Source organism: Coregonus clupeaformis, chromosome 25 (assembly GCF_020615455.1).
Source record: "Coregonus clupeaformis isolate EN_2021a chromosome 25, ASM2061545v1, whole genome shotgun sequence".
In the NCBI taxonomy this organism is placed as follows: Eukaryota; Metazoa; Chordata; class Actinopteri; order Salmoniformes; family Salmonidae; genus Coregonus; species Coregonus clupeaformis.
This window is the reverse complement of record NC_059216.1, coordinates 23,340,391-23,367,365: the sequence shown is the minus strand read 5'-3', so window position 1 is coordinate 23,367,365 and position 26,975 is coordinate 23,340,391. Positions and strand designations below refer to the sequence as shown.

Below are 26,975 nucleotides of genomic sequence, written 5' to 3'. Positions count from 1 at the left end.
GTGCTCTCGTGAGGGAGGCAGGGAGAGAAGAAGAGAGGAAGACTGAATGGCAGAGTGGTATTCAGATTATACACAGACAGGCACTCACTCACAATGGGCCCAGACATCAGAGGGAGACATCAGAGCAGGGGAGACACTGACACTGACAGATAGCCACATGAATTACATGCTTATGGTGCATTGTAACTGTCTGTTAGTGCAATGAAGAATGACAGTGCTTAAGAACAGCCGTGGTTCAGTATGTTAGTCAATTAATAATGCTTGACTGAGTATCATAAAGATGACGTAGTCATGGTTCATCCTAGCATTACATGACTACGCGTCAAAGAAAATGACAGTCATGGCTTAGGATATTTATGTATAAAGTGCCTTAGGAAATGACATAGCCATACCAAAGATATATTGTTTATTGTTAACAAACAAAAGTATTGCACCAGTGGTCAGGGACATGGGGAGAACTGAAACATCATCAGTTCCTGTAACTCTAAACTGGTACCAACAAGGGATGTATACTACAGTACAGTACCACTGGATAACTGGATGCACTGGGCATCATTTACCTTTAAAGAGACAAGAGATGGGGACTGGAGATGAGATGAGAGGCGAGCGGAGCAGGTTTTCATGGTAGTGCTCCTGGGGAGAGCAGCGTATGGTTGGGGCAGACTGGAGCTGCCAGCACCAGCAGAGTGACTCACCTGACCCTACTGAGAGGCATGGCTATTGCTAATGAATCTCTCCACAGGCCCGTGCCAGCCAGCACCCAGGCGACTGCTGCTCACCCAACAGGCAGACAACTCAACTCAAACCAAGCTAATAATATAATTATATTTATTATATATATTTTAATATATTAATGTGGTTTTCTACAGTAGGCTAGCTTGAAATGTCAATTAAAATGATTTGTTAAAGGTACACTCAGCAATAAGACGGCATCATACACAGCAGGGCTACTTCCTGCTTACAGACGTCAACAACAACAGAATCCAAATCGGCCAAGGCTGCTAGTATGTGGGCATGCCCACACTGGCAAGAGCCATGGCAATCTGTCCTGCTGTGAATGATGATGTCATGTTGCTGAGTCTACCTTTAAATATGCCCTTCAAAGGACTAAGAAAAGCTGAAGGTGAGTTGAGTGTTGGCCTATAGACAGGGTTGGTGTGTGTTGAATTTCAATTCAGTCAATTCATGGGGTAAATTCAATGTGTAAACAAAGCGGTTGCATAAACATTGCTATGGCAGGTTTCAATCCGGCCCTAAATGTTACCATGATAATCATGTCTTTATTGGCACACGTGTTCATGCCAATAAGGAGCATGCTGTTCAGCCACCTGGTACACAAAACCAAATCCTTTGGCGTCAACCAAAACAACAAAATGGTGATACATTTGCCTTTCCACTGGGCAAAAATTGATTGAATCAACGTTGTTTCCACACAATTTCAACAAAAACATTCAATGTGATGAAGTTAAATCAACATGGAAAACTGATTGGATTTGCAAAAAGTCATCAATGTAAGAGAATTTTGTATTTTTTTCACCCAACTTTTAACCTAAATCCAATAACATGGTGACATTTTGATTTCACGTTGAAATCATGTTAGTTGACAACTCAACCAAATGTAAATCAAAACTAGACATTGAAATGACGTCTGCGCCCAGTGGATTCCACCAAATGATACTACAGACACTACTCCTATGCACCAAAAATAACCCCTCAGATTTATAATGGCCACAGACAATATGATTTATGTAGCCTAAACCAATACTTAATCAAATCACACATCTAAGACCTTCCACCCCAGCACCACACCAGGTTAGCCACACGCTCGACTCCGTCTCAGCCCTAATTAACCTAACAAGCCACATAGATGTGTATAAAACACTGCAGCGTCTTCACAACGATATGAACCACACAAACTGCCTTTAATCTAGACATTGAGCTCAATCACAACTCATGCTAATGTAGCTAATGGGATTGATTGCCTGGTTGTTGTTAGCTTCCACCATGATGTAATCTAGCCCGAGACCTGAAGACAGATGTTAGCGCCATATGTTAGCTTTCAGAGCTAATGGCTAGATCAGAGACATAACAATGTCCTCTTTGTGATGGGCGTGTCTTGCTGTCAACACAGGTTTGATTCCAGTCAACGGTCACATTGGTTCTGTGACTCAGATCACACACAGAGTGTCTTGTCAGCAGCTGAGGTCACTCTGGAGGAGTTGAAAAGGTTAAAGGGGAGATGTATCTGAGTCAGATTACTGGGTTTAACTGTGGTGTTGTCATCTTGCCTGAATCTTCAAGACAGATGTTATCTCCCAGAACTACCAGCTAGCCTTTAACTCAGCCAGTTAATGAGCTACAGCATGGGGTGACTAACTCTTGTCCTTGAGGGCCTCAGTGTCCGCTGGGTTTCCTTTGCTCCCTCACACTTAATTGATAAATTAATGTCAGTGATTGGCTAGAGCAGGATTTTCTTTAATTCGACGATGATGGTCCCGGCAACTGCTGGATAACGAAAACGAAACAACACAAATAATGCCTTCCCAGACAAACTATACTTTTTGGCTAGAACAAACTCATTCAAAAGAGCACTATTGACAAAATCCACATCCACGGGCATGGTTACAAAATATGCCACCCGACTGAAGTAATAAACATGTATTGGATCTTCCCTACAAACCCTAGAGATCTGCCTCGTAGCTCAAAAAAAGGATATCTAACTAGAAAAACTGTCAAGTCATCATTCCCCCCCACCAAAGCGCTGAATCCCTCTGATCTCCACTGCATTATTGACAGTGGCTGCCCTTCAGTTCCCTTCGTTAGCTCGGCGCGGCTCAGCACTGCAGAGGCGAGGAGGGGAGCATGTTTGCCTGACGACTCAAACTGAATTCCTCCGCTGCCATCATTGAAGTCGTTTGTGGTGACGTCAAAATGTATGAAAAAAGTAATCAGCGATTGGATCATCTCTAACCAATCAGAGTATCGAAGCCAATTTTCAAACAACGTTTTACCCACGTGTTCTGGCTCTGGCCCAACCCATCGGTTTCTGGTACCAATCAGACGTCTAGAATAGATTTCCATTCTAGAAATCGTCAGGGAGGTGCTCAGATCCAGACTCATTGCGGAGAAGAAATGAACATGAGTGGGTGTGGCCTAGCGTTTGGCGGGAGCCTGGGTAGCCAGGCAAGGAGCATGTAGCCTACGAGGCTACGCTGTTGCCGTGCTCCGGACTGCAGGGGAGTACGGCTCCATAAATGATTCACCACCTGGGTCTTCCTCTCACTCTCCAGAGGCAGAGGAGAAAGAGCAATGGTGGTTGTTTGAGAGGGCTTTCCTTGCCTATGTGCAGTTTTTCCAGTACAGTTGAAGCACACACACACCAAAAGATGATGTGCAGGAGCTATGGTTGCATGCTCTTTCAACCAACCACCAGTCTGCAGAAAATGGAGGGTGGCTCTCATTCTCACTCATAAGCTCACACAAACTCACACACAGACACTAAGACATAGACACGCATGCACACAAGCATACACACACACACACACACACACACACACACACACACACACACACACACACACAAGGAGTTAAATTGGACCGGATCCTCCTACAGTATGATCCAAATGAGAGCCAGGCGGAGCTGAAACCCAGTACCTTTGGTTATTGGAATTATCTAATGAAAAATTGTTGTCCACATTTAACTTTCCACAGCCAACAACACGAGTAAGCAACAGCTAAATCAGACAAACCCATAGTAGAATAGTTTACAGTTCAGCCTGTCGCATTCTATGCAAGAAAATTATATTCCTCTCGAGGCACATTCAAATTGAGAGAGCCACACGGAGAGAAATATGCATGCCCAGTCATTGTACAACATTCTTAATGCAGTCTCAGGAAAACACACCTTTGAAAGCAGTTTTGATGCCCACTGTTAAAAGAGAAGGATCACAGAGCTTTCTAGTGTTACTAGGCTACACTTATTTCTTAAATCCAATAAATTAGTAAAATGCACCATTTGAGACCCTGAGTTTTTAGCAGCGGCATGGTTTATGCGCGTTAGTCCTCGCCAATGGCGTTGAATGCATAGACACGATCAGGTGTAACAGGTAGGCATACATTCCCAGTACATGATCCTTAGTTGGCTGAGTGCCAGTGGAACGTTTTTATGACATTCAAGTCATCAATATGTTGCTAACTAGTGTTTGTGTTCTAGCTAATATTTGGGCCCAATGGGGTGAATGCAGATGGGCAACCCTCAGCCTATTTCTTTATAGCCACCATACTGCATCAGGTGGAGTACATCAGGTGATAAATAGCACACCTGCCTGATAATATGGACCAATATGTTATTGAGCTCATTTCTGGAGAGGGAAATTATATTTGAGATGTCAGCATCTTTCTATTTTGGAGTAGAATGTCCTTTTACATAGTCACCAGAACTGACCTTCTCACACCCTCCAGGACCTACTGTGGTATGTGCTTTTGTCAGTATATATTGTTTAGGCTAGTAAATTAACCCCCCTGGCACCCCCCCCAATTTAACCAGTGCACGCGCACACACAAACAATAATATATGCCATTTAGCAGGCACTTACCCAAAGTGACTTACAGTTATGCGTGTATACATATTTTACGTATGGGAGGTCCCGGGAATCAAACCCACTATCCTGGTGTTGCAAGAGCCATGCTCTACCAACTGAGCTACAGAGGACCACGCTGACATCACAGGAGCCCATGAACACATAACACTGATACGCACACACTCACCTGAGGCCGTAGAGTACAGTTCCGTCAGGATGCAGTCGGATCATTCTGTTCTTCACTGTGACCCCGTGCACAAAGGATTTCTTATCATTGATGAAGTAGGTGTCAGGGACCCAGAGCGAGTCTGCCACCCTGTTGTCCAGCGTCAGGTTGAGGGGAATCCCTGTGTAGGACAAGCGCTTGTCCCTCCAGGACTGCTGGAAGTACATGGTGATGGTGTAATCCTAGGGGGGTGGAAGAGGAAGAAGGGTTGGGATGGTTAAGCACACAAAAGGAAAGTACATGGTGTATTTTGTTTGTGGGAGGGATTGGCTCTGTTCTTGGATGGTTTACTGTGTGCCTATTTGTGTGTGGCACTGTGTGTGGGCCAGAGCCAGAACACACGTGGGTAAACGTCCTTTGTCTGTGGGTTTGAGTGGGTGTCTGGTTGGGTTGTCTGTGTGTGTAGCTAAGTGTGTGACTGACTACATGCATGAGTGTATGACTTAGAGCAGTGGTTCCTGACCAGGGGTACTAAGACTCCTGGGGGTACTTGGCCTATCAACAGGGGGTAAGTGAGAAGACTCATGAGACCATTGACCTACTGGTAAAATGCACGAGGGGGTACTTCAGGAGTACTCCGGGAGGAGCAAAATTCAGTTGGTGGTACAGTAACAGAAAAAGGTTGGGAACCACTGACTTAAAGTATGACTAAGTGTGTATGTGTTACCAATTATTCAGACGGAGTCTCTGCTGTCAGTCTGTGTTGCACTGCAGTCTCCCACACAGTGCACACCTTACATTTTACATTTTAGTCATTTAACTTACAGTTAGTGAGTGCATACATTTTTTCATACTGGTCCCCCGTGGGAATCGAACCCACAACCCTGGCGTTGCAAGCGCCATGCTCTACCAACTGAGCTACACGGGACCTTCTTTTTAAAAATAACTTGCCACAACCACAGACTCTGCAATAAGGCCACATACTGCTGAGGTGGATGATGTTGTGTAACGTTAGTTCTTATTAAGCGCAGCAACAGGCAACTCTCATGCTCGCTCCATTTGGCCCCTCTGCTCCTTGGAGAGGCTGAGCATCTACAGTCCTCTACCTCCATCACCTGCCCCACGGTCACTCCTGTCACCCCATCCGTCCAGTCCTCAAACTCTCCCCTTTCTCTATACCCCTGCGTCAGCACCCCAAACGTCAATCTAACTTCACTTTGAACTCTTGCCCGTTTCACCCGTTTACTCTGTTGTTCTCTAGGTTTACACTTACAGTGCCTATCATAAGTATTCACCCCTCTTGGATTTCTTCACATTTGAATTGTCACAAAGTGAGATTAAAATGTATTTAATTGCAATTTTTTGTCAATGAGCCGCACAAAATACTATGTCGAAGTGGAAGAAAAATTCTAAAACATTTTTTAAAATTAATACAAAATACAACATGAATATATCTTGATTAGATACTGTAAGTATTCACCCCCCTGAGTCAATACATGTTAGAAACACCTTTGGCAGCAATTACAACTTTAAGTCTTTTGGGGTAAATCTCTAAGAGCTTTGCACAACTGGATTGTGCTATATTTGTCCATTATTAGTTTCAGAATTCTTCAAGCTTGGTCAAGTTGGTTGTTGACAGCCAATTTCAAGTCTTGCCATAGATTTTCAAGCAGATTTAAGTCAAAACTGTAACCAGGCCACTCAGGAACATTCACTGTATTTCTGGTAAACAACTCCAGTGTAGATTTGGCCTTGTGTTTTAGGTTATTGTCTTGCTGGAAGGTGAATTAGTCTCCCAGTGTCTGGTGGAAAGTCGATTGAACCAGGTTTTCCTCTAGGATTCCGTTTCTTTTTATCCTGAAAAACTCCCCAGTCCTTGCCGATCACAAGCATACCCATAACATGATGCAGCCACCACCATGCTTGAAAATATGTAGAGTGGTACTCAGTGACGTGTGGAGGTCTACATTTTTTTTCCTGAGGTCTTGGCTGATTTCTTTTGATTTTCCCATGATGTCAAGCAAAGAGGCACTGAGTTTGAAGGTATGCCTTGAAATACATCCACAGGTACACCTCCAATTGACTCAAATGATGTCAATTAGCCTACCAGAAGCTTCTAAAGCCATGACATAATTTTCTGGAATTTACCAAGCTGTTTAAAGGCACAGTCAACTTAGTGTATGTAAACTTCTGACCCACTAGAATTGTGATACAGTGAATTATAAGTGAAATAATCTGTCTGTAAACAATTGTTGGAAAAATATACTTGTGTCATGCACAAAGTAGATGTCCTAACCGACTTGCCAAAACTATAGTTTGTTAACAATACATTTGTGGAGTGGTTGATAAACGAGTTTTAATGACTCCGACCTAAGTGTATGTAAACTTCCGACTTCAACTGTACATCACAGAAGACTGAAATATAACGAAACCATTTGACATAAAAACACTGGATTTTCTGCGTAAAAAAATAATAATGTTTATTAATTATGAAATTATGAAAAATATTAATAATATTCCACCCATGAGGCCTCTAGAGGGCACTTTGGTCATTTGACTGCATCTATTTCAATCCCACTTTGTAACTCAACAAAATGTGAAAAAATCCAAGGGGGTGAATACTTATGATAGGCACTGTATACTTGAGGGATGCATAAAGGCTTTATAAAAGCTACATGCACGGTCATGATAAGCTTGATGCCGACATGAGCTATTGTTGTGACTATCAATGGCTAAGCTGGAAGGTTAAGTCTGGTTTTGAGCTAGTTTAGATAAGTCAGTGAGAGAGAAGAAGGATGATGTGTCAATGAACCTGAGGTTCAATGCAAAGGGATAATATTTTGGCTCTGCCATAAACACACTGTCCGATATCAGAGGGTAACTTCCCTTGCATATCAATTGGTGTGCATCACAGTGTGTGAGAGAGAGAGGAGGGTGTGGAATAACAATAACAGAACTGATCATTAGGTGACAGAGACAGTTGCCAAGGTGCACAAGGTCCTCAAGATCACTCAAGGTCTTTGAGAAAAAGATGTGCCAGCAACAGCAAAACATCTGAATGAGAACGATCTCAACTGTGTTTGTTGTAATTTGGTACTGTGTTAATATTGAAAATGATGTGCCAGATTTATCCAGCGTTTGCACCAGTGTGAAATTACAGAGGGAATGACATATAAATAGAGGAACAAAAAGTAAAACATACTGTGGGAAAGAGATGAGAAAACTAACATGACGGTACATTTTAAGCCCCATGTCTCATTTCAAAGTTCTTTGTTATATACAGTATACATTAAATGCCATTGCCTTTGAAGATAATAATTGTAACGGTTTAAACGGTTGAATACTTTATCTATATGTTCAATTAGCTCTCTATTTAGATTTGTTATCGAAGGTCAAGTGAGGTGTTCCCCAGGGCTCTGTTCCGGGGCCGTCTTAAAATCTGCTCTTTTTGATCCACTGCTGTGGTCGATCCAAGTGACAGCACTGCGGCATCTTTTCCCAATCTGAAGACTTGTGGTTGAGGGGACAGCAGGAAATGGGAAAAACAAAACCAAATGATTAAAAATGAATGGAGATCATTTATATCAGCCATCCAAAAAGCCTTGCAGGGATTTTGATGAAACACACTTCAAAATGCTTCACTTAACTGCTGGTAACCTTCTCTGAGGGCTGGCAGGGGAGAGTTGCATCTCTCCGGTTTCTATCAGTCTAATCTCGGTTGCAAAGCTGCAGTTAAGATTCCACTCACAGCGTTCAAGCTTTCCAGCATTAGTTGCAGTTTGCAAAAATGCTTATGCAGGCATTTCAGAACATGCTTCAGGGAAATAAACTTTCGGGAAAAAAATGCTTATTGGAGGTACATTTCCACATTTTTCTTCCTTATTCACAGATGAAGGAACAATAAGCTGGTTATCCAAGGACAAACTTAAAGTTTTAAAATGTGAACACACTAAATAATTTGTCTACTTTAAAGCATGTCTACTGCTTTGGCTTAGACTGGTAATTAAAAAGAGTTGCTTCAGAACGTTGAAGGAGACAACATGATAAATGCAATACGAGATTGATGTGTATGATCAAGGCCAAGAGATCTGTACCTGTCAACCCTCTGCCATACGTCAGAGATAACTGCTTCTAGAATGCAGATGTAACAGTAATTACTTTCACTATTACCTAAAAGATGGAACCATCACGTAACTGAGGTGGTCCTCAGTCCATATAACCATATAATAAATTAAATACAGGCTATCATACTCAAATGTGCACGAATAAGATATGATTTCCAGATTAATGACTATATTGGAGAACCTGCGAATTGTATAAAAAACATGATAGATTTAGAAGGCTAACCAGTAAAGTACAGATACAAGCCAATTACTGTACATGTAAAACAATAAATAACAGATAGGGGAATTACAAATCCACAGGAACTGTTAATGAGCAACAGAAACCTGGGATGACATAGCTTTAAGTGAGAACTGCTGCCTCATAATGCTGGGAACAGAGAAAAGGAGGAGAGAAAGGGGGACGTTGCAGCTCTGTCCCTCATTGGGGATGAACATTTTCCTTGGATTCTATTATTAGAAACAGCTGTTCCCCTAGACGCCCGCTTTTCCATCATCACTCTGGCACCTCAGTGTTTCCACAGCAGAAAGTCCTAAACGTGAACGGAATACCGTTATGCATATGAGCGTGCTAAAGCAGAGCGCCCGCTGCTGCACTGCACACACACACTCACATACACACTCACATACACACTCACTCTCACACACACAGGAAGGGAAACAGGGGCAGGCGTTGCCCTTGGCATGTTTCCTCTCCCTCCCATTTCCTTTGTTGATGTATTATATGCACTCTTTAAGTGAGCGCGCCCCTACTCCTCTCCATATTTCACCGCACCGTGTACAACAACATGGGCTCTCTCCTACGCACGTCGGTACCGCGCTATCCCCTCTGCAGTGTGCTTCTTCGTGACCTAATTCCTCCCAATCCATGCCCATCTACGGGTGCAGACTGTAATACATCACAGGATAGAGGGAGAGGAAGAGAGGGTGGGAGGAGAGGGGTAGAGATGGCAGTGCAGTCCTCCCTTCCAGCCTAGTTACTGTAAAACTTATGCAGCTGTTGGCAATAATAATGAAAAAAGTTGCTGGCAACTGGGTCTGCAGATATTCATTGGATGAATAGTGCTCATTGCATGGGAGCAGATTGTTTCAGATTTTGCTGGGCATCATTGCAGTATTCACTCATGCATTCATGCATGGACGCACACATGCAAGTAAGCAAACGCACACACAAACACCAGATTTCACTATGGCGTACAGCTCCCTCAAAAGACTACAAAGCGTCTGCATCTATTCCTCTATTCTTCTCTAGTATAATCTTCTGATCGTTTCATATGCTTGTGTCTTGTGTGGAAATGTTGCATAGGACTTTTCCTGCTGTAATTTGCCAACAATTCGCTGTCTAACTGTCCCATTGTTGAGCTCTTTCATGCGATATATTTAGGTGACATAAGAGGATTTCAATGTAGGAATTCCTACATCTTGTCTAACACTTTCCAAACAGGGTTGGATCCCTGACAAAAACAGACATGATACACAATTCAGTCCCACTGAGGAAAGTTTTTGACAAAGGTCTCTGCAGCTTCTTCTGCTGTCGGACGTGCCAATGAAGAAAAGTCAAGGACACAACCCAAGACTCTCACCTGTCAATCAAATTTGAAGATCCCACCAAATGGTTCTCACAAGTCAGAGGAATCACCAGCCTGCTTAGTGTAACAGAAAAATTTCAGCTCTGCTTGCAGTTAAAAACCTGTATAATGTTGTGTTGTTGTGTTTCAAAGTCATACAAGACTTCTCTTCATTAATTTACTGTCAATTAGTTATTAAGCAAGATTCGAGTCAAGTCAATGTCCTTTCGAGACATGAGTGCAACTTGGGTGTACAGCATACAGTTGAAGTCGGAAGTTTACATACACCTTAGCCAAATACATTTAAACTCAGTTTTTTACAATTCCTGACATTTAATCCTAGTAAAAATTCCCTGTCTTAGGTCAGTTAGGATCACCACTTTATTTTAAGAATGTGAAATGTTTGGTGAATTTTGGCCCATTCCTCCTGACAGAGCTGGTGTAACTGAGTCAGGTTTGTAGGCCTCCTTGCTCGCACACTCTTTTTCAGTTCTGCCCACAAATGTTCTATAGGATTGAGGTCAGGGATTTGTGATGGCCACTCCAATACCTTGACTTTGTTGTCCTTAAGCCATTTTGCCACAACTTTGGAAGTATGCTTGGGGTCATTGTCCATTTGGAAGACCCATTTGCGACCAAGCTTTAACTTCCTGACTGATGTCTTGAGATGTTGTTTCAATATATCCACATAATTTTCCTTCCTCATGATGCCATCTATTTTGTGAAGTGCACCAGTCCCTCCTGCAGCAAAGCACCCCCACAGCATGATGCTGCTACCCCGTGCTTCACGATTGGGATGGTGTTCTTCGGCTTGCAAGCACCCCCTTTTTCCTCCAAACATAACGATGGTCATTATGGCCAAACAGTTCTATTTCTGTTTCATCAGACCAGAGGACATTTCTCCAAAAAGTACGATCTTTGTCCCCATGTGCAGTTGCAAACCGTAGTCTGGCTTTTTTATGGCGGTTTTGGAGCAGTGGCTTTTTCCTTGCTGAGCGGCCTTTCAGGTTATGTCGATATAGTACTTGTTTTACTGTGGATATAGATACTTTTGTACCTGTTTCCTCCAGCATCTTCACAAGTTCCTTTGCTGTTGTTCTGGGATTGATTTGCACTTTTAGCACCATAGTACGTTCATCTCTAGGAGACAGAACGCGTCTCCTTCCTGAGCGGTATGACAGCTGCGTGGTCCCATGGTGTTTATACTTGCGTACTATTATTTGTACAGATGAACGTGGTACCTTCAGGCATTTGGAAATTGCTCCAAACGATGAACCAGACTTGTGGAGGTCTACAATTTGTTTTCTGAGGTCTTGGCTGATTTCTTTTGATTTTCCCATGATGTCAAGCAAAGAGGCACTGAATTTGAAGGTATGTGTTGAAATACATGCACAGGTACACCTCCAATTGACTCAAATGATGTCAATTAGCCTATCAGAAGCTTCTAAAGCCATGACATCATTTTCTGGGATTTTCCAAGCTGTTTAAAGGCACAGTCAACTTAGTGTATGTAAACTTCTGACCCACTGAAATTGTGATACAGTGAATTATAAATGAAATAATCTGTCTGTAAACAATTGCTGGACAAATTACTTGTGTTATGCACAAAGTAGATGTCCTAACTGACTTGCCAAAACTATAGTTTGTTAACCAGAAATGTGTGGAGTGGTTGAAAAAACGAGTTTTAATGACTCCAACCTAAGTGTATCTAAACTTCCGACTTCAACTGTAACTAAGAACTCATCAGATTTTGTAACTATGTGTTACTGCAGGTGACTAACTATATTGCAGTTTGAGTGGACTGAAGCTTTTGTTATAAGTCCTTGGATAGGGGGAGGGTTGTGATTGGTTTAAGGGACAGGATGTACAGTGCCTTCGGAAAGTATTCATACCCCTTGACCTTTTCCACATTTTGTTACGTTACAGCCTTATTCTAAAATGGATTAAATTGTTTTTTTTCTCTCCTCATCAATCTACACACAATACCCCATAATGACATCGCAAAAACAGGTTTTTATAATTTTTTGCTATTTGAAATATGATATTTACATAAGTACTCAGACCCTTTACTCAGTACTTTGTTGAAGCAAATTTGGCAGCGATTACAGCATTGAGTCTTCTTGGGTATGACGCCACAAGCTTGGCACACCTGTATTTGGGAAGTTTCTCCCATTCTTCTCTGCAGATCCTCTCAAGCTCTGTCAGGTTGGATGGGGAGCTTTACTGCAGTTATTGTCAGGTCTCTCCAGAGATGTTCGATCAGGTTCAAGTCCGGGCTCTGGCTGGGCCACTCAAGAACATTCAGAGACTTGTCCCGAAGTCACTCCTGTGTTGTCTTGGCTGTGTGCTTTGGGTTGTTGTCCTGTTGGACGGTAAACCTTTGCGGTCTGAGCAGGTTTTCATCAAGGATCTCTGTGTACTTTGCTCTGTTCATCTGTGCCTCGATCCTGACTAGTCTCCCAGTCCCTGCTGCTGAAAAACATCCCCACAGCATGATGCTGCCACCACCATGCTTCACTGTAGGGATGGTGCCAGGTTTCCTCCAGACATGACACTTGGCATTCAGGCCAAAGAGTTCAATCTTGGTTTCATCAGACCAGAGAATCTTGTTTCTCATGGTCTGAGAGTCTTTAGGTGCCTTTTGGCAAACTCCAAGCGGGCTGTCATGTGCCTTTTACTGAGGAGTGGCTTCTGTCTAGCCACTCTACAATAAAGGCCTGATTGGTGGAGTGCTGCAGAGATGGTTGGCCTTTTGGAAGGTTCTCCCATATTCACAGAGGAACTCTAGAGCTCTGTCAGAGTGACCATCGGGTTCTTGGTCACCTCCCTGACCAAGGCCCTTTTCCCCCGATTGCTCAGATTGGCCGGGCGGCCAGCTCTAGGAAGAGTCTTGGTGGTTCCAAACTTCTTCCATTTAAGAATGATGGAGGCCACTGTGTTCTTGGGGACCTTCAATGCTGCAGAAATGTTTTGGTACCCTTCCTCAGATCTGTGCCTTGACACAATCCTGTCTCGGAACTCTACGGACAATTCCTTCGACCTCATGGCTTGGTTTTTGCTCTGACATGCACTGTCAACTGTGGGACCTTATATAGACAGGTGTGTGCCTTTCCAAATCATGTCCAATCAATTGAATTTACCAAAGGTGGACTCCAATCAAGTTGTAGAAACATCAAGGATGATCAATGGAAACTGGATGCACCTGAGCTCAATTTCGAATCTCATAGCAAAGGGTCTGAATACGGTATTTCTGTTTTTAATTTTTTATAAATTTGCAAAAATGTCTAAAACCTGTTTTCGCTTTGTCATTATGGGGTATTGTGTGTAAATTGCTGAGGAAATTGTTTCTTTAATCAATTTTAGAATAAGGCTGTAACGTAACAAAATGTGGAAAAGGTCAAGGGGTCTGAATACTTTCCGAAGGCACTGTACATCGAATGTACAGACACAGGTCTTGCATGGAATTTATATGTATGCATACCAGAGATGGGGTCAAATGAATCTAAATTCCAATCAATTTACTAAATGAATTGGACATGGAGTCGGCTGGAATTCAAATGAATTTAACCCGAACTCAGGGGTGTATACATCTATTGCACACCTCCATATCCCCAACTCCCCGCCACCCATCCACCCACCCACCCATGACCGCCTCTTCCTATCCCTTAAACAAATCACCACCCTCCCCCTTGTTTCCATGCCAACACCTCCACATAAAGTCATACACATGTAAGAAAGTGACAATTAAATAAAACTTATTGAGATTCTCTTGGTGGTGAGGAGAGCAGAAAAATACTTTCTCAGACTTTCTTTCCCTCGTGACTTTCTATCTTTCAGATTTCCAGAGAGGCTTAGGTCAGGGGAGAATGATTACATTAAGCATTAACCCTGAGTGCCCTCTGTCGCTCCACACTGTCGGCAGCCTCATGTTTTATCCCACGCTCCCACTGGCTGGGCAGTGTCCGTGATGTTCCTTATAGGAAATGCTGCTCGACATCTAATCAGATGGGGAACCATTAACCTCCAGTCTAATGGGTCTGGGATTCTGAGAGAGTGTATGAAGTTACACTAGAACGTACTCTCTGTGTGATTAAATCTTAGCTCTCAATCTTATTTAGAAAATGGATCCATGAAATGCTAGATCTCTCATTTTCTCCAAAGTGCTTTCTAATATGCATTGTTGACTAAAAAGGCTTGGGAATGCTGTTTGATTTTACAATGGTTGACTAAAAAGGCTTGGGAATGCTGTCTGATTTTACATTGGTTGACTAAAAAGGCTTACAAATAAGCAGCAAGACGCCCCCAAAGTTTCTTCACTCTAACATTTTGCAAATTCATAGGCTGCAGAACAAGATGGTAAACAGTATGCACTCTCACTGCTTCATAAAAAGGACCAGTGTACTGTACTACAGATAGACAGCACTGTATGGTACCTTACCAGTACAGTGCAGTACAGACAGAACCGAAGTGACAGATTAGATTAAACGCAAAATTCACCCATCTGCTCTGTATCAGGCTCACCAAGGGGTTAAAGAAAATGAAGTAACTCGCTTTAAATTCATCTCACAGAGCTCTTAGCACAAGAATGTCTCCACTCATCTCCTCATCTGCATTATTTCCAGGCCTGAATGGCGAGCGAGCACAAAGAAAGAGAGCAGTTCCACTGCAGCAGTCCGCATGGCATGGGGGAAATGTCACCTATTACTCTGCATACATATCACTGAGCAACCCAACTTTAATGTGGCAAAAAGATGGAGAAACAGACACTCTGACACCATCTTTGTGTCGTCATCTCAGTTTAAAGTGCCACTGACTCCCTACTGCCTCGCTATTTTCATCAGAGAGATGAAATCTATAGAGTACAAGGACCCAACCAGACACCCCATGACTCTCTCATACTGTAGCTACTGCAGTAATATAAATGTTGTACCAGAGACTATAGGGAAATCGCCATAAGATTTATTGAAGTGAATTTGGGAGGGGCACTGGGACTCAAAACTCTGCACCTACACTGTGCACCTACACTGTCCTCTCTAGGTTTCTTCCTAGGTTCCTGCCTTTCTAGGGAGTCTTTCCTAGCCACCATGCTTCTACATCTGCATGGCTTGCTGTTTGGGGTTTTAGGCTGGGTTTCTGTATAGCACTTTGTGACATCTGCTGATGTAAAAAGGGCTTTATAAATACATTTGATTGATTGATTGATTGTGCAGTGCAGTGCCTTGGTTGCTCTTTTCCAGGGGTAAATAAAATAACTGTCAATCAAACCCAGGTGGGCTCCTGAGTCCTCAGTGCTTGGACTCCTGATCATGGCATAGCATACAGTAGCATGGGCAACAGATTTTGAGTTGAGATGAAGTTGTTTGAACAGAGAACCCACCCCTGACACCTTGATCTTTCCCACTGGTGAGATGAAGTGCTATCGGCAGAGCATCACATAAATCCTCATCCTAAGAAGGCGGCGGACACATCAATCTCCCAAACAGATCAATAACTCCTGACCACAAGCCGCTATGAGGGCTTCATAAGGTGCTCAATACAGGAGCTGATGTGGAGATACATAAGTTGCCATGACAGGAGGAGTAGTGGGGGTTCGTAAGCTTCCTCATACTACAACTGGGCCCTCTATGGGGAGTTCTCATTTAGCATAATCACATTTCTTGGCTAACCAGCGCAACATAGGACACATGTCGACAAGAGCGAGGGTGTTACCTACATTTTCATTAACAACCCAATAAAGCGATTATTGCCTGCATGTGCTGTTGATTGATTTTGGCACAAGTGGGCTTCCATGGGGCCTGGGAGAGAGTTCTACAGTATATTGAGTGTGGCTGTCACTTTATGAGAGTCATGGCTGTACTAACCGTGCACGTGCGACAGCACTCCTACTGCTCTAACCTTGAGAAACAGCGATGCCGCTTTCAAATCTTCCCAAAAATCTGAAAAGAAAGGACTGTGACACAGAGTCAAAGCAATTCCACGGTGGTTGCCATCATAACAAAACAGCTTTTGCAGATCGCTAACAAACACAACTTTTATTTGTCGTCAGTCAAGCTTGTAAAAGTGAGGCCCTCACATGTCAAACAAACAAACCACTAAAATCTAGGCACGGTCCGCAATATGAAAAACCTGAGCACATAGTTAAAGGAAGAAAGCCCAAAGAGAAAGGAAATGGAGTGTGGGTGTTAGAAAGGAGTAGAGAGAGCGAGAGGAGAGAGAGAGAAAGATAAAGAGACAGCCCAGCACCAATTCATTACAGTATCTTACACCAGCCACAAGGGGAGAATGACCTGCTATTTCTTAAAGTCTTAAGTAGAGCAAAGAGTGCTCAAATCTCTCTGACGCTACAATCCTGCAGAAATCAGACCATTAAATAATCTGAAAACAAGACATCCATTATATCAAGTCTCAAACACATGCTAACTTAATCAAATACTCCTTTAATCTCTAGAAATACTTATTCTTGACTGATCAGAAATCCTGCCGCCTTTACTACTTCTACTGTAGTACACTGCCCCATGGGGAAGCACTACATTCATGTAGGCCGTGTGACATCCTGGCGACAAGCAGCAATGTAGGCTATCCAAGACCTGAACACATGCAGCAGCCCTTTTCCAATGAATGTTCGAGGTTGCTCAGGCAGAAATGTTGCCACAGGCAATCACTCAACTCAGGAAGAGGAAGAATACGAGTCCGACCCTTGTGACCTCACAGCAAATCTCCTACAGCTCATGTCGCATCAATGTCATCTCATTCACTAGCCGGTTGCCTTTGACAGCACAGCATGTCTGATGACTAAGGTCGGTAAGAGTGAGACAATGACCTGAAATATCCTTGTATAATCCTTTAGGTACTGCCACGTTTTGCTGCTAAATCAGCATACAGCCCGGCCCGCCTCAGACTAATATAAATGCCACTGCAAGGGTGTATTATTTGTTAAAAAGTAAGGACCAAGTGGGTTACACTCTGTGATTTGGTAAAAATACAAATAAAGCCTTTATACAATGCTTTTGTCTGGAATTGTCATGCTTAGGATAGCATTACATCTCTATGATGAATCTCTCTGTAGCAAATTAACAGTACTAGCATTATAAGCAAATAATACAGTACCACTGTTAGCATTAGCGGAGTCTCTGAACTCAAAGCAACATAAGTTGTTTGCACTTATCTAGTCTATGTAGGCGAGGCTGGGTGCTTTTAAGAAGGATGTTCAAGACATATCTATTTTCTATTTTCGCTCGTACTGGGTAATTGTGATGCATTTTGGCCCATTTTCTCACATACTACAGTACACATGCTGAGCAACTTTCTAGGGTTACATAGTAAGCAGCTGATTGACCTTGAATAATAAAATCAACACATTTACTGTCTCATAACGATGTCCCAATGACCCAATTCAACATATTTCATATATTGAACGTGTAAACTGCTCTTCCAAACCATGATTAGCTAACATACTATCTAATTTTATCTGTAACATGACTTGGCTGTTAATTGGCTACTAAGCAAGCTATAGCCCCTCGTGCCTTCTTAGCTAAATCTGTGAGTCGCTTGCATTTGCGCATCACATTTTCTAAAGAATGTAATTTCTAGTTCAAAATGGAGTCTTTCCTAAAGACTGTTGATTTTCCATTTGAAAGTGTCTTGCACTTCTCCTTGTTTGCTCCTCTATATCTTTCCTTTGCTAATCTATCACAAATGTATTTCACTTTGGGTTAGACCAAAGAAGTACGTTGGCATCTGTCAGGGATAGTCAAGAGGCTTTAGCTGAGGAGCTTTAACAAAAAGCTAATGGGGTGTGAAGTCTGCAGAGAATTTGACAAAAGTGGGAGAAAAGGAGAGTTTCATTAAGTGGGACATCCTCTATGACTGAGTGACGTTCATTTTCATTACAACAACAAACAAAAAACTGTTCTTACCCCTTCAAGCATCAAACGCTTAAAAGGTTACACCCGAACACTACATTATAAAAAGCTGGGACCTGTTTCTTAAAAAAATACAAAAGCAAGAACAAAGAGTTTGATGATCAGATTCATGAATTCGACTGGACTGCAATGCAGTCGTTGCAGAAGGGAGGGAACCACAGAGCAGGGATAGCACATGAGGACCATCTTGAACAGAATGCAGAACCTCAGACACAATTCATTGCATTGAAACCCCTGGAGAAAGCTGTAGTCTATATGCACTGCTCTTGATAAAGACTAGAGCTTGAAATGGAAGGTTAGCTGTGCTGTCTGCCAATATACTTACTGGAATGTAATAAAGACATAGTTTTAGTGGCACTTGATATAAAGTGGGACCAATAACCTTGACTGTCTGGAGTGAAAAGTATGCTGTCATTTATGCATAGAATAGTAGTAGTATGATGTGCATACCTGACGGTGGAACGTTGGTGCAAAGAACCTTCAGTATGATAGTCGAGTGATAGTCAGGTATTTATTCACAACCTTTATTTAACCAGGTAAGTTAGATATGACCTGGCGGGGTTGGGGTGTTTTGGTGGGAGAAAGAGACAGATCCTGCCATCAGATGGTAAAGAAAAGGTTAAAAAAAACACAGATGATCACACAGCTCTTAGCTTAACCCAGAAGAGCTGTAATTTGAAGCCACAATCGAAAGTGCTGCCCCTGCATTTGTTTGTAAACTTTGCAACTGGTACTTGTTCAAATGTAACTGCCACTCAGTTATTCCATAGTAAGCACCCCCAAACCAAAAACTAGGGTGTGGTTTTGTGATGTGTGATGTAGAAGGCACATGGTTGTACAACCCTTTCTAAATGCCAACATCCAGTATAGTCCAAATCTCTATATCAAGTAGCTTGTCATAAAAACTGCAGCACTTACCCCCAAAAAGTATCCTGGGTGACAGTGATGTTGCAGGGTGTAAAGTGCATGCAATGAAATAGAAATAGGCGTACTATAGTATATAATCAATTTATATTGATATCGTGAACAGTATGACAAATGTTTCAGTGTGGCCTTTCTCAAGGAGAGCCGGTGCCAAATGTCTCCATCAGACAGAGCATAAAACCCCCTCCAGCCTCCCAGTCTCATACATATTGAAATACAAAACCTGGGAGAGGCCACAGAGGCACAATCAATGACCCGTCCAGGCTGTTAGGCTATCCAATCAGAAGTCCTCTGGACCCGGCTCAGAGAAAACAGCACCTTCCATTTTCACAGAGGAGATTTTGTCAGTAGGAATCCAACCTAATAAACAATTCATAACCTTGGCTCACGATGACAGCTCATTATTGACTCCGCAAACTCTGTCTATATTTACTTGGCAAATTCAGTATCTCATGTGGAAATGACTTATGTATGAATGCTATGAATGTAAATAATGGAAAAGGCTTTGTTCAAGTGCAAGCCTGTGACTTACACTTTATAATTCAATGAAGCCTTTTAACAATAAGAGGTCATTTCAGAAGGGAAGCTCACCTGTGTAAAGCTCCTGTGTGCACTCTACTATCGGATGTCACAAATAACTCACGGGTAGTAACAGGATCCATTCTTTGGATTAATGGGTTTCAGACAATCAAAGAAAATTGAAATTAGAAAAAACATACAAATGTGAAATGTACGGAGGCATTGTCATTGATACTCAATGGCCAGTTGAATGACCGGAAACACAGACACTAAGGGTCTATTCAATCAGATCCGCTTTAGCCGACATCCGCATAGCTGATGTTTTGACCGTGTCGGAGGTGGAACTGCGTTAGAGCTGTCAAATCCACAAGCAGCTCCTGGCATTATACCTAAAGCGGACATTGCCATTGGCTGCACCGAGTTGCATTAAGAGAAATCCTATGCAGCCTTGTTTACAAGTTCGAACACTGGAACGTGTGAGACATAATCTTCAGCTCAATTAGGCTGATAGAAATCGGCATTATTTTGTTTAATAATTCTCAATTTGAGCGTCATTATTATAATATATTTTTCTTTTGTAATTTTAACCCCTTTTTCTCCCCAATTTCGTGATATCCAATTGCGATCCAATTACGATCTTGTATCATCGCTGAAACTCCCCAACGGGCTCAGGAGAGGTGAAGGTTGAGTCATGCGTCCTCCGAAACATGACCCGCCAAGCCGCACTTCTTAACACCTGCTTGCTTAACCCGGAAGCCAGCCGTACCAATGTGTCGGAGGAAACATCATTCAACTGACGACCTGAAGTCAGCTTGCAGGCGCCAGGCCCACCACATTTAACGCGAGTGGGAAGGGTGTGGCTTTGTGACAATGATCAAGAGCAGCTGCTCACAGATTTGACAGGTCCAACCTCCAACATTGGCAAAACATCAGCTATGCAGGTGTTGGCTTTCGCTGGTTAACGCGTAATCTGTTTGAATCTAAGCCTAAATTATAATAATTTTGTGCAAATAGTCTGTTCTTCATATGTGCTCAATGGTGTTGAAACGAGATATAATGATCCATTATAGATATATTACTATGTTATTATAGCTATTACTTTGGTATTATCATTATTAAACTAAAAAGGTTCACCAATCAAAAACATGCTTCACTATGGGTATTTGAGAGGCAATTTTGAATTTCATTTGTGTGTTTGAAAGAACTATAGAGATGAGAAGCTTCAGGACCTTACCAATGATGAACATTGGACATGAGTTACTGTAATGCTATTGGCTAACCAGATTTTCCTACATGCATGATTTACAGACTGTTTGTGTGTACTGAAGGTTATGACTCAGTCCTGCTGGTAGAATACTGCTAGCCAGTGTCATGTACACAGTTCTGCCAAGTCTGACCAGGAGGAAGCTTTGCTGATCAGCCACTGTGACTGACTGACTAGCTGGCAGTGCATGGCAATCCCACCCTGTTACTGTCACAGTGTGTATAGCATACAACAGTACATGCATGTACTGTATGTAACAAGTGCAGGCTACACACACATACGTCCTATTCAGAGCTACAGTAAAGCCATACCGTGAGAAGATTTGCAGTATATCATTTCAACTGTGATAAAAAACAAACATAATGGGCATTCGGAAAGAATTCAGACCCCTTGAATTTTTCCACATTTTGTTACGTTACAGCCTTATTCTAAAATTGATTCAATTGTTTTTTTCCTCATCAATACCCCATAATGACAAAGCAAAAAATACGTATTTACATAAGTATTCAGACCCTTTGCTATGAGATTCTAAATGTGAAGTATCACATTTACATAAGCATTCATTTTACATTTTTACATTTTAGTCATTTAGCAGACGCTCTTATCCAGAGCGACTTACAGTTAGTGAATACATATATATATATTTTTTTATACTTGCCCCCCGTGGGAATCAAACCCACAACCCTGGCATTGCAAACGCCATGCTCTATCAACTGAGCTACATCCCTGCCGGCCATTCCCTCCCCTACCCTGGACGACGCTGGGCCAATTGTGCGCCGCCCATGAGTCTCCCGGTCGCGGCCGGCTGCGACAGAGCCTGGATTCGAACCAGGATCTCTAGTGGCACAGTTAGCACTGCCTTAGACCACTGCGCCACTCAGGAATACAATACATTCAAACCCTTTACTCAGTACTTTGTTGAAGCACCTTTGGCAGCGATTACAGCCTCAAGTCTTCTTGGGTATGAGCTACTAGCTTGGCACACCTGTATTTGAGGAGTTTCTCCCATTCTTCACTGCAGATCCTCTCAAGCTCTGTCAGGTTGGATGGGGAGCGTCGCTGCACAGCTATTTTACGGTCTCTTCAGAGATGTTCAAAAAGGTTCAAGTCCGGGCTCTGACTGGGCCACTCAAGAACATTCAGAGACTTGTCCCGGAGCCACTCCTGCGTTGTCTTGGCTGTGTGCTTAGGGTCATTGTCCTGTTGGAAGGTAAACCTTCGCCCCAGTCTGAGGTCCTGAGCGCTCTGGAGCAGGTTTTCATAAAGGATCTCTCTGTATTTTGCTCCATTCATCTTCCCTCAATCCTGACTAGTCTCCCAGTCCCTGCCGCTTAAAAACATCCCTACAGCATGATGCTGCCAACACCATGCTTTACCGTAGGGATGGTGCCAGTTTTCCTCCAGACATGACGCTTGGCATTCAGGCCAAAGAGTTCAACCTTGGTTTCATCAGACCAGAGAATCTTGTTTCTCATGGTCTGAGAGTCATTTAGGTGCCTTTTGGCAAACTCCAAGCGGGCTGTCATGTGCCTTTTACTGAGGAGTGGCTTCCGTCTGGACACTCTACCATAAAGGCCTGATTGGTGGAGTGCTGCAGAAATGGTTGTCCTTCTGGAAGGTTCTCCCATCTCCAGAGGAACTCTGGAGCTCTGTCAGAGTGACCATCGGGTTCTTGGTCACCTCCCTGACCAAGGGCCTTTTCCCCTGATTGCTCAGTTTGGCCTGGCGGCCAGCTCTAGGAAGAGTCTTGCTGGTTCCAAACTTCTTCCATTTAAGAATGATGGAGGCAACTATGTTCTTGGGGACCTTCAATGCTGCAGAAATGTTTTGGTACCCCTCCTCAGATCTGTGCCTTGACACAATACTGTCTCAGAACTCTACGGACAATTCCTTCAACCTCATGGCTTGGTTTTTGCTCTGACATGCACTGTCAACTGTGGGACATTATATAGACAGATGTGTGCCTTTCCAAACCATGTCCAATCAATTGAATTTACCACAGGTGGACTCCAATCAAGTTGTAGAAACATCTCAAGGATGATCAATGGAAACAGGATTCACCTGAGCTCAATTTCGAGTCTCATAGCAAAGGGTCTGAATACTTATGTAAATAAGGTATTTCATTTTTATTTTATTTTTTCATTTTTGAAAAACCTGTTTTCGCTTTGTCATTATGGGGTGTTGTGTGTAGATTTATTAGCAAAACATTTAATTTAATCAATTTTAGAATAAGGCTGAAAAAGTCAAGGGGTCTGAATACTTTCCGAATGCGCTACATATATGCATGCATGTCACATATATACACTGCGTGTACAAAACATTAAGGACACCTGCTCTTTCCATGACATAGACTGACCAGGTGAATCCAGGTGAAAGCTATGATCCCTTATTGATGTCACTTGTTTAATCCACTTCAATCAGTGTAGATAAAGAGGAGGAGACAGGTTAAAGAAGGACTTTTAAGCCTTGAGACAATTGAGACTTGGATTGTGTATGTGTGCCATTCAGATGGTGAATTGGTAAGACAAATTATTTAAGTGCCTTTGAACAGGGTATGGTAGTAGGTGCCAGGCGTACCGGTTTGTCTCAAGAACTATAACGCTGCTGGGTTTTTCATGCTCAACAGTTTCCCATGTGTATCAAGTATGGTCCACCACCCAAAACACATCCAGCCAACTTGACACAACTGTGGGAGTCAACATGGGCCACCATCCCTGTGGAACGCTTTCGACACCTTGTAGAGTCCATGCCCTGACAAATTGAGGGGGGGTTGTACACTCAGTGTATGTATGTCACATGTCCTAACTGTCTTTGGATAAGAAGTGGGCAAAATAACATTCTCTGTTAAGCTGTGTGTGTGTGTGTGTGTGTGTGTGTGTGTGATGTGGTGGGGACTTCTACATTTGTTGCCATAGCAGCATACACAAAGTTTTCAATACTCCTTATTCTTGTAACATTGTAAATATATATTTTTTATCTGCTATCCCTTAGCTATGGCTGCCTTACACACACTGAGACACATGTTGGTTTTGTGAAACACTCAGCCAGACACCTTCCAACATTTAATCACTCTATCCAGTTGTCATGCAACTTTCCAGCAGTTTTAAGACACTCTGAGCCATTTTAAGAATATTCCCATGACATTCCCAGAACATTGTTGCAGACATATCTTTGCAGACCACAGTTTGACCATCAAAACGGGAATGCCAAAGCTCCCAGAGCAATATGACTGTAAAGACTGCAGTTTTCTGTAGCATCATGAAAACCTTTAAATTTACCCGACATTCCATAAACACTCAGTGTTTGCTCGGAAGCTGAGCAGAAACAAATATTTTCTGCCTTTCCATGCACGCACACACACACACACTTTACAGTCATGCCTGCTGTTACAATTTTTTTTACATATGTAATACCAGTTGAACCAAGCATGAATTCATTTGTATCTATCACTGGCACCCTGACAATGCTGCTGCATTCATATGCACACACTAAGTGCCCAAATTCAGCATCACAACTTGTCTCTACTGGGCCTCCTTGTTGAGTCACTGACAACGTTATGTAATTACTGCATTGAGGCCAAACTAGCAAACATGCACAATATTTCAGTCTCCTCCTAGTCACTTCATCCTGTGTCAGAGCCTGTACTGTTTAGATGACACCTCACAATTATGTAGGTACACACGTGTGTAGAATAGCTAAATTGGTCAAATCCATGTGCAGCACCAATGTTCTCTCTCACTCTCTCTCTTTATATATATATATATATATATATATATATATATATATATATATATATATCGGTAATTCTCTGTCTTTACTGGTTCTGACACCACAGGGAAGTTGATGCATATGGATTGGATTTGACACATTGCGGTAGCTCTCCTTGCTGCTGAAATGCAGTGAACAATTTTGGTCAACGTGAAAACGTTAGGCCTATACTAGTAGCCAAACAAGGGCAAAGACAAAAATACAAGGATTTATCATTTCATCGAGAGGACAGTGGCATGAAAGACACACATTTGCAGACATTACAAAATTACAGAAGCGGTTATCATGTGTTCAGCGTTCTCATACTAACATCTGTTGCACGAGGCACATCTCTCCCTTACAAAAAAAAAATAAAATTAGGTAGGCTACTTACCATGTTGACTTCAGAAACCATGTCGATACTTGCGATATCTATGCTCATTCCAACGTCCACAGGGGCACCTTTAAATCGCACGTAAAACACAGGTATCAGTGGCATTTTAATCAGCCAGCTCGCTGGCACGACAAATGAATCTGCATGCGACTTGTTATTAGTTATTAGCCAACATTCGGTAGACTTCACCCCGACAAAAGGAGTTTACCTCCAAAATCAGGCCTCAGACGAATGTCATACCCCTTTAGCAGTTTGTCCACGGTCGCTTTCACAAATGACATGTTGCTAGGCTCGTTGGCGCTAAAGGGAAAATATATGGTATTGATTCAGAATCTTAATCAAAAACTGCAGAGTAAGGGACAGGCAGAAACAAGACATCACACCCGTGGGATCTCACCTTTGAGCGCCGCAGACCATGGCGACCATTAGGAAAATACAAAAAATCCCCCAGCGTCCGCGGTCCAAAGCCGTACACATCACTAACTTTGATCAGAGAGATAGATGACTTTGAGCGAAGATTTGAGGAATGCAACTTTGTCACAGGCTGCACAATTATTCCAAGACCAACGCATGCGCGTCGTTTTACCAACATTCAAACTGTACTTGCACAAAAAACATGCTATTTCGTTAAAAATTCGGCGACTATGATAGAAAAACGGTATTCGCGCTTCACCTGAGCTGTCGATGCTGGCACAAGAAGAGGTCGCCGGGATGCATGCAGTAGCTGAACCGTATCAATATGCTAGGCAGATCCCATCACCTCCGGCTAATTCGAGCATTTCAGCAGACACAGCAGTGTCCGGAGCACATTTGCATCATGCAGGTATCCCTGTGTTGGTCGGCTGAAGATCTTAAAATAATAAGCAATGAACGCGGCTCTCCGTTCACCTTTAGTCAGCCCTATGTGGGGCATCGTGCAAAACAAGCACGTCTGAGGAGCTGCGCATTTTCTGAGGTGTACCTGTACGCCCGAGCTCCCTCGTAGCGGATTCCATTCGCCACTCGTCACGGGCTAGAGCCCAAGTTAAAAAAATAAATTAAAACCCAGAAAACGCATTAAGAATCGCAACGCACCAATAATTAATTAATGAGAGAAGGATGCGCTATTGGAGCTGCAATGGCCCTTGCAGCTGCATGACATGCTATAGGCCTATGCTACAGGATGTATAAGAATAAATGTTCTTCTATTTCTAGTGATGATATTGACAGACTTCTGACTAATTTGCCAAATTAAACTAATGTGCATTTTATCTGGTCACAATGTGCTAGACCACATGATTATGTCAAGTTAAATCATTGGTGTAGTGAGAATGGGTGATTTGGCCAGCATCAAATGACAAAACGGTCATATTTATAATGGCAAAATATTAGATTAGTGTGTGAGTGTGAGTGTGTGAGTGTGAGTGTGAGAGAGAGAGAGAGAGAGAGAGAGAGAGAGAGAGAGAGAGAGAGAGAGAGAGAGAGAGAGAGAGAGAGAGAGAGAGAGAGAGAGAGAGAGAGAGAGAGAGAGAGAGAGAGAGAGCAAGTACCAGTTCTGTGAATCAATTGGTGGAAAAATGCATTTGACTTATCCTTGGTCTTCATACTGGTTTAGCTCTCAGGTTGTCTCAAAGGACCAATACATGGCTATGCAGTATGGGTATGTTGATGCATCACAGGACAGAACTGTTTAAAGATTCATGACTTCTGTTGGGTAAAATGGTACAGCATCAGTTGAAGCCTACTTGCTAGGGAGTGAAAGCAGTGGTGGATTGGCCATCTGGCAAATGC

At 42.6% G+C, this 26,975-nt stretch overlaps 1 protein-coding gene across 2 annotated transcripts in view; it reads right to left on the bottom strand.

Annotated features, from left to right (window-relative positions):
- LOC121539431 (gamma-aminobutyric acid receptor subunit beta-1-like) overlaps positions 1-26,552 on the bottom strand; it is a 43,552-nt gene extending 17,000 nt beyond the window's left edge. Inside the window, exons 1-5 of one of the 2 annotated variants that reach the window (XM_041847926.2) lie at positions 25,879-26,552; positions 25,603-25,688; positions 25,414-25,505; positions 25,206-25,273; positions 4,768-4,988 (exon numbers count right to left, since the gene is read on the bottom strand). In XM_041847926.2, the coding sequence (XP_041703860.1) occupies positions 4,768-4,988; positions 25,206-25,273; positions 25,414-25,505; positions 25,603-25,682 (461 nt within the window). In that variant the 5' untranslated portion in view covers positions 25,683-25,688; positions 25,879-26,552. Of the gene's footprint in view, positions 1-4,767; positions 4,989-25,205; positions 25,274-25,413; positions 25,506-25,602 lie in introns of both variants that reach the window. The other variant, XM_041847925.2, reaches the window with a different exon arrangement.
- Between the last annotated feature and the right edge of the window lie 423 nt (positions 26,553-26,975).